General features: G+C 39.1%; 1 protein-coding gene across 1 annotated transcript in view; it reads left to right on the plus strand.

The window, feature by feature from the left end:
• The window catches only part of LOC110109955 (alpha-glucosidase 2), a gene marked incomplete at its 3' end in the record, with an annotated part of 29,638 nt that extends 21,873 nt beyond the window's left edge, over positions 1-7,765 (plus strand). Inside the window, 3 exon segments of the mRNA XM_020841188.2 lie at positions 6,879-7,072; positions 7,161-7,269; positions 7,610-7,765. Coding sequence (XP_020696847.2) covers positions 6,879-7,072; positions 7,161-7,269; positions 7,610-7,765 — 459 coding nt within the window.
• Positions 7,766-9,300: the final 1,535 nt, after the last annotated feature.

Raw genomic sequence — 9,300 nt, forward strand, 5'->3', positions numbered from 1 at the left:
CTGGAAATTAATGTGAGCGCACCTCCTTCCATATGAAAGCAATAACCACAGTGGTTGCGGTGTAAGGGTACTTCCAAGGGATGAAGTGTGCATACTTGCTTAGACGATCCATTGCTATCAGTATCACTTAAAATTCCTCCGAACACAACCACCCCTCAATGAAGTTCATCGTCACCTCCTCCCACACCCTCTCCGACAAAGCTAGAGGCTGTAGTAATCCACATGGTGTCATGACCAAGTACTTATGTTGCTAGCACACATTATATCTCGCCACGCAGTTCTTTGCTTCTCGACACATACCTACCTCATATAACTCCGCGGATAGCCGACTATAGGTTTTTTTAGCTCCCAAGTCCTCCAACTATGCTAACATGAAACTCCTAGAACAACTTGGACTCTACCTTGATGTAATTAGTAAGATGAATTACCCCTAATGTAGCAGCTGGGGTCCCCTCAGCGTGTAACCAGGATGACTGTCTAGGTCCTGCATTATCGAGGAAGATGGACGATATTGGATCTCAAAATCATATTCAAGTAACTTGGATAACCACCTCTGATGCTCCGTTGTCATCATCCTTTGCTCTAGCGAAAACTTTAGACTCCTCTGATATGTTTTGTCGATAAAGTGTTGCCCCAACACAACAAATAGGGATGCTACTTATGGATGGTTAAGACAATTGCCATCAATTCTTGCTCGTATGCGAACTTGAGCTTCGCCCTAGTCTTGAGCACTTGGCTAAAATAAACAATTGGCAGATGATCCTGCATGAGTACTGCCCTTAGTTCATTTCCTAATGCATCTGTCTCTACCACATATGATCTGCTGAAGTTAGGAAGTGCTAATAGTAGCATGTTGGTCATGAATTTCTTCAGTTGTTCGAAGGCCTGTGTTGCTACTTATCCCCATTTAAATTTTCCTTCTTCAGCTGCTTCCCCAGTGGCATGCTATCAAGCCATACCCTAGTATAAACTTTCAGTAGTTCCTTATGAGACCCAAGAACCCTCTCAATTCCTTCAAGCTCTTAGGCAAAGGCTAACCCAGCATAGCCTCGATCTTGGATTGGTCTGCTGCTACCCTTGCTCTACTTACCTGATGTCCTAAGTACACCTATGGTTGTGAAAGGAATATTTCTTCAGATTGGCATACAACTAGTGCTCCCCCAAAGTCTTCAGTACAGTTCTCGGGTGACCCACATGCTCTTCCTCCATATGATTGTAGATCAGGATGTCGTCAAAAAATACCAATATGAATTTTCTATGAGGGTTGAAAAAATGAGGTTCATAAGGGATTGAAAAGTGGCTGGAGCGTTGTTAAGGCCTAAAGGCATTACTAAAAACTTGTAGTGACCCTCATGTGTCTTGAAAGCTGTCTTATGCACATCCCCTAACTTCATTCAGATCTAGTGGTACCTCGACTTTAGGTCAATCTTTGAAAAGATGATTGCCCCAAACAACTAATCCAGCAGCTCATCAATCACGGCGATGGGAAACTTGTCCAACATAGTTTCCTTGTTTAAGACTCTATAATCCATACAAAACTTCCAACTACTGTCCTTTTTTACTAGCAAAATTGGGCTTGTCACACTGGGTCTGATAATTCTAGCCTCCAGCATCTTTTTGATGAGCCTCTCTATCTCATCCTTTTAAATATGCGTGTACCAGTACAGTTGGACATTGATAGGAGACTCGCTCCTTCAAGGTAATGGAGTACTTGTGCTCCTAGGGTGGTGGTAATCTGCTAGGATGCTGAAAAACATAAGGAAACCATTGCAGGAGTTGTTGGACACACTCAACGGCCTTGGTTGGCTCTGCATCTCTAACCTCCTTTAGGCTATGCAACTCCACCAAGTAGCGTAGCCTTGCTTCCTGTACTGTCTTGACCATGGTTTTGAGTGAAACCATGGTTGTGCACAGGCTGACATCTCCTCGCAGCACCACTGTCTTCCGTTCCACCTAAATCTCCATAGTCAAAAGATTTACAATCCACCTTTGTTTCCCCTATTGTTTGTAATCACTTCATCCCTAGAATCACATTAGTGTTCCCCAAATCCAAGGGAAGAAAATCCTCCACTATCTATGTCCTGGAGTGTCAGCACCAGCCTCCTGCAAATCCCCCTACTCCTCTCCACCTTGTTCCCATCATGACTCAAGAGCTCCTCGTATCCGCCAACTCCAAACCCAACTGGTCCACGACCTAATTTGAGTTGAAGTGTGAGTAGCTCTGCTATCCACAAAGACTACCACTTTTCGCTCCTTGATTTGTCCCCTCACCCTCACCTTCATGGTGTGATTTGGATGAAATCCCACCAGTTAGTTCAGGGACACTTCTGCCACATCAAAGTGCAGGTGTTATCCTCCCTCTTCTACTTCCTCATTGAACTCCTCGTTATCGGTCTCCTCTTTATTATAAACCATAAGGATCTCGAGTGTGCGGTCCTTGCATCGATGGCCAGGTGCATACTTCTCATAACATTGGAAGCACAAGCCCTTCGCTCTTTTTTCCTATACTTATGCCTCTGTGAGGCACTTGAAGTTGGCTCCGGGGCGAACTCCCACACTCTTCTCCCTCGGTGCCTCCTGTTGAAAAGACATCGTTTTGGTCTCGGTGCCAGTGTAGTCAAGATACTCTTATTGGAGCCTCCTGTGACTCTGCTCTTGCTGGTCTTATCCATCTATCTCTAATCTTCGCTATATGGGTTAGCTCATCCTCTCCCCCCCACTCCCTTGGTCTCAACTATCGGAGGTCTTCCCATATGTCGGGCTTCAAGTCCATCATGAAATTTTCCTCAATCAATGCCCTCTGAAATCCCCCTTAAATAGGGTTGTCAACATTTGAGACGATCCGAAAACCCGATTTGAACCCAATAAGGAAATTTTGAGTTTGGGTTAGTATTTTCGACATGTATAAAAAATCAGGTCGGATTCGGGTTGACTCGAAAACCCAGGAATGACTCGGAATAGGTTGCCTGCCTCTGTCGCCTGCCCGGATGCCCACTTCACTTGCCTGCGTGCCCGGGTGACAGCGTTGCTTGCCGTGTGCCCGAGTCACCTGCCTGCTTTTCCCGCATCGTCTGCCCGAATCGCCAGGATGCCTGCATGCCCGAATCGCATGTTGGCGTGCCGCTCGTCGCCCGCTGACGTGCGTCGTTGCCTTTCCTGCTTGTCGCTGCCTCGTTGTTTGGCCATTTCAGCGTAGCTGCCGATGCAGCTGTCTGGCTAGTTCCGCTATCGCGCCGGCGTGCCACAAGAGAATAAGCTTACGAACGTAAGGTTGACGACAGTTTTATTAGTTGGATCGGGTTGACCCGAACCTGAAGAGGGTCGGGTTCAAGTCCAAAAAATTTCCGTTTGCAAAAACTGGTCAGGTTCGGGTTGACCCGAATAGTGTCGGGTCAGTCAAACCCGACCCGTGACCCGATTTTGACACCCCTACCTTTAATTGCCCTGGCAATAATTGAAATCTCTCCCTACACTCCATAACATTCCCCTCTTGAGTCAAGTAAAAGAATTGCTTGTGTAGATCTCCTTCTCAAGTGGCTCAAAAACGTTCCAATAAACAATTTTTAAATTCCTCCCAAACTTGGATCGGATATTTGGCCTCCCTCAATTGGAACCAAGCTAGTGCTTTCCCCTCCAGACATAGCCCCGCGGTCGCATGCTTCTCATCTTCATTCAATCCATTAATTGTAAAATACCTCTCCACCCGGTACACCCATCCATGGGCATCCTCTTCCTCAAATATTGACATCATTAACTTCCTCACCCTAGTATCTCCCCTCCAACTTTCCCTCCCTCTAACAGTTTCCTTCTTGTCTCGAGGGTGGTAATCACGCCTTTCTTCCCTTCTCCTTGCATGACCTGATCCCTATGGCTCGGCTCGAACTCTTCCATCTCCAGTAGCCCATATCCCTTGCTCGAAATGCCTCCCATAATGGTTGGCCACCCTACCATTTCCACCAAATAATTTCCTTCTTGTTATACCCCTATTTGGGAACTCTGATTCGCCCCTTATCAGATCCCTAGAAGATGGCTCTTGATGAAAGAAACTCTCCTCGTTGAAATCCTCCCATTCTATCTCCTTTCCCTTAGATTCGGCTAAGGGAATCTTGGTTAGGTTTAGCAATCAGAACCGCCGGTGGAGTTTTTGATTGCACCTCCATGAGTTTCCTCATCATCTCCTCCAATCCTCCAAATCGGTTTTCCATCCGATTTTCCATCGTTGAAAACATTCCTTCGATGGTTGAGAACTCCTCCATCCCGGATTTGATTTGCTCTACTTTGCCTTCCAACATATCCACCTTTTTTGCTACCATCTTTCCAAAATCTCGCTCTGATACCAATTTGATGTGTCTTGTAAGTAAAAATAACTAGAAGATGAGAAGAAAAAATGCATGAATACAAAGATAGGGGCTGATTTTTTATTTCTCCTTCAATGATAATACAAGTACAATTGATCTACTATTCAAGATATAGATCAACTCTCCCACAAACTCTAGCCGCCGCTTGAAAACTTGGACAAACCCTTGAAATAAAATTCAGCAAACAAACGTTCCTAACCCTAGACAGAACTCCTTAAATAGCCCTTACACATAATAAACACAATTGGATCCTTCCTAAACAATACGCAATTAGGAAACCTTCCGAAATAACATAAACACAATTAGAAAGCCTTTCCAAATAATTAAAACTTTCATTAACAACATAAACTCAATTAGGAAACCTTCCTAAATATCTCCGTCTTAATTCCTTCTCCTTAATGAATAATAGCTCCCTTGGGCCCTACAAGCGCCCCCCTCCCCCCTCTCCCCTCTCCAGCATATCAGATCCATGTAGAAAAAATACTAAAGTACTTTTTGTTTTTCTTATTGAGTGGACTATAATTAAAATCCTAGATAAGGAGAAGATGAAGATAATTTATATTTATATTTATTTTGTTCCATATAGTTTTCTTTCGATAACAAACCAATCACATAAATATGGCTCTTCTTCATATAAATTATCATCCTCTTTATAAAAATAATCTAAATGGTTTCATGTATTATGTATCATTGGACTTAGCTTGATAGATAAAGCTTTAAATTTAATGTTTTCTTGAATTAAGTTATCATTAATATATTGATCAATATATTGAAACTAATTTTCTTAGTATTATTCTTTTTATGAATGTATAGAATACAACAACAACAACATCAAGCCTTTGTCCCACTATGTGCGGTCGGCTACATGAATCCTTTTTCGCCATTTTGTCCTGTTAATAAAGAAATATCATTTCTAATATTTTCTAACCAAGTCCTTTTAGGTCTACCTCTATATTTCTTAACATAAGTCAAATCTAATACCTCAACCTACCTAACCGGGTCATCGGAAGGTTTTTAATGTGACCAAACCATCTAAGGCGACTCTCTCTAATCTTATCTTCTACTAGAGCTACTCCAACCTTATCACGTATATGCTCATTTCGTATCCTATCTCTAAGGGTAAAGCCACTCATCCACCTAAGCATCCTAATCTCTGCAACACTTAACTTAGTATTATGCTTCTCTTTTAATGGCCAACATTCGACACCATAACGCATTGTAGGTCTCACCACCATCTTATAGAATTTCCCCTTAAGTTTGAGCGGGACTTTTCTATCGCACAACAATCCTGATGCATTCATCCACTTCAACCATCCAACTTGAATTCTGCTGATAATATCCCCATCTATTTCACCATCAATCTGAACAATAGATCCAAGATATCTAAAACGTGTACTCTTATTAATGACTTGATTGCCCAAAGTCACAATCTCTTCACTAGGTCTATTGCTACTAAAATTGTTCTCCACATATTTAGTTTTAGATATGCTCGAACGAAAACCTTTAGACTCTAAGGTTGACCTCCATAATTCAAGTTTACCTTCAACTCTCTCTAGTCTTATCAACAAGAAGAATATCATAAGCAAAAAGCATACAATAAAGCAAAATGAATGTATAGAATAAGAGAAAGAAATCAAAATTAAATTGACTTCTATTTTATTTCTATCCAAAGATAATTTCAGTAGATATTTAATCGTGAATTATATTTTCAGATTACTCGATTGATTTATCAACTTCAGCATGAGTGATATTTTATTTATGATCTTTTATGCCTTAAAAACATAGATAGATTCATTTTTAATCATAATTTTGTCAAGATATAATCTTATTTTTATTTTTCAATTCAAGTTTTAACTCTTTCTCAATTGTAAGTATAAGTTCATGTATATATTCTAGTATGCAATATGACGTTGAATCATATTTAACAAATGCAAATTCGTCTTCTAATTTAATATTCAAAGAATATTCGTGAACTACAATTTTTTTTTCATAAAATTTGATTTATCCATGCAAGATTCTAATGTTGGTTTGTGTTTAGAATGCTTTAGATGGGATGATGATTTTTTAGAAATACTAATCAACGATGTAGTAGCTTTAATAGGAGGATAATTGTAACATTTCTCAAACTCTGGTACTTTGCATAAAGCCTTATTTTTATCTTGATGAATTGTGAGTTAATTCTTGCTTATTTACTTACATAGGATGTTTAATCAAATATATATTGATAAGAGAATAGTATAAAAGTACCATAATGTTTGGCCACAAAAATGTTAAACCTAATTACATATATAAGTACATTTTACTCACATTAACAATCTATTTGAATATTTACTCAAATATAAAATTGGAATCTAACATCCTTATCCAACCAAAATACAATCAAAGTGCAAACATTGATGCAACACAAATATTTCATGTTTCCGATGACAATGTAGGCTTTGAGAAGGCTGCATTAGAAGAGCTTTACTTGGTGATGTAGCATATTTGGCTGTGATATGAAAGAATTTTCTTTTTTCCCAGGTAAGGCTGAAGGTGTTCTGTTTGAGGACGATGGTGATGGATATGGGTACACACAGGGAGCCTATCTCCTTACGTACTATGCTGCAGAATTGAAATCTTCGACAGTTACAGTTAGAGTATCCCAAACTGAAGGATCATGGAAGAGGCCTAATCGTAGTTTACATGTGTTTATCTTGCTTGGGGAAGGAGCGATGGTACACAATTTTTTTAGTTATATTAATTTCTTGCTTGTGTTGCAAAATGTTTCTTAGCTATCATGACAAATACTTTTGTTGAATGAAGATTGATGGACTAGGAATTGATGGTGAGGAAGTGCACATCACGATGCCTTCAGAATCTGAAGTATCTAAATTGCAATCTGCAAGTGAAATCAAGTACAGAGAAAAACTAGGCATGTTTATTCAAGCAGTTTCCAGAACTGTATTTTTTTGTATTTTGAAACTTGATTACACTCCAAAGGAACTATTAACTAACTACTGCCATATACTCTTGAACGATTACAATTTCATTTATTACCATGGTAAAAAGCTCTTACATATCAAGAATGGTATTCTTTCTTTGTACCTTTGGTATGATTTTTTCCTTGAATGGGATTGGCTGTTGACAAACTGGATAAAAAGCAATTATTATGGATGTTTTAATGAAGTCGCTTATTTCAACTTTATCTGTTACGATTGAGCTGTTAGGATTATGTGTTTTTCACGTCAATTGGGTACAATCATATGGTGCAGATGATGCAAAGCTTCTTCCAGATGTTGATGATCTCTCTGGGCAAAAGGGAATTGAACTATCAAAGACACCTGTGGATATCAAGAGTAGGGACTGGCAGCTTAAAGTGGTCCCCTGGATTGGTGGTCGGATGATCTCCATGATACATCTTCCGTCAGGTAACAACTAACTTCATGCTAATCTATTTTATGTAATAATAGTTATAATGTTGCTAACTTGCAACTTGAAAGTGCTTTTCTCAATCTGATTGATAACTTAAAACCCGTGCCTCAATAGGATTCTTTACTAAAAAGCTTTTCCCTTCTTTAAAAAAAATTATAATTTTATAACTAAATAGTGATAAATCTACAATTAGGACAAATAACTAGATTTGCTCTAAATAAAAAAAGAGAAATGCATAGTATAAAATAAAAAGATAATATGGAACACAAACATTCATCAAAATATGAAACAACTCAATGGGCCTTTCTTGAAGCCTAGTGAAAATAGCTGAATGGCAATGTTTTTTTTTCTTCTTATTTTGGCCTCATCTGATAAATAAGATCTGAAATCTCCTATTCACCAATGAGTTATCAATCAAAATACCCCCATTAGAATCAAGGGAATGCTGTGAATCATCATTATCTGTCTTCACCAAATATATAGTAGAGAGTAGAGGAACTTCCAGAGTAGTTGATTAATATTGAAGATGTTTTGACAACCTTGCAGTTATAGTAATTGCGTGCTGAGGGATCTAGAGTTAGACCAGGGTAGAATGGTTCTATAGTCAGCGGGATCAATTGGGAGGGCAGCCAAGGTTTCTGTTCTCTGATACAATGTTGAGAGGAAATATTTGTGTTTTATTAGCTTGTATGAGGGTCTTTAAACAGGCATATAGGAGAATACAATAATGGAGTAAATATTAAAAAATTATATTTTGAATTATGAGTATATCTCCCAAATATAATCTCCTTCCATTATTAAAAAACGATTATGCCGGTTCAAACAGAACCGGCCAACGGGCCAGCTCAACAAACCTACAAGAGGTGGAAACAGTTCGCTTCCTCTCTTGTTCCGCCCAAAAGATGGGTCCCACCCATCTAAGTGAATTCAAATTGAGGGGGGGGGGGGGGGGGGGGGGGTCTAATCATGTCCAAATTACTAAGGGAAGTGATTAGAGGGGTTTGAGTGGGTTTGATGTTGATTTGGGATTTGATTGGATGTAAAGGGCTTAAAGTTTGATTTTGTCAACCTAGGTTGAGTTGGTCAATCAGGTAGACCCACGGATAGGGTTTAGGCTCAAAAAATTTATTGAATTTAGAATCATGTATATGGATTTGTTTGGTTCCATTAGTATAGCCAAATTAGATGGAAAAATCTTTAGATATGTGATTGTGGATGATTATTCAAAATTTATATGGGTTAAATTCTTAGCTCACAAAAGTCATTTGATGAATTTAGAATATTCTCCACACTAATTCAAAGAAAATTAGGTTGTGAGATTTTTACTATCTATAGTGATCATGGTGTAAAATTTGAGAATGAGATGTTTGAATCTTTCTATAAGGAAATTGGGATTGAATGTAAGATTTTTTTCCACTAGGATCACTCAATAGAATGAAAGAGCTAAAAGGAAGAATAAAACTTTAGTGGATGCTATAAGGGCTATATTAGCAGAATATTCCCTCCTTAGATACTTTTGGGTAAAAGTAAT

This window comes from Dendrobium catenatum, unplaced genomic scaffold, assembly GCF_001605985.2.
Source record: "Dendrobium catenatum unplaced genomic scaffold, ASM160598v2 original_scaffold_208658, whole genome shotgun sequence".
NCBI lineage: Eukaryota > Viridiplantae > Streptophyta > Magnoliopsida > Asparagales > Orchidaceae > Dendrobium > Dendrobium catenatum.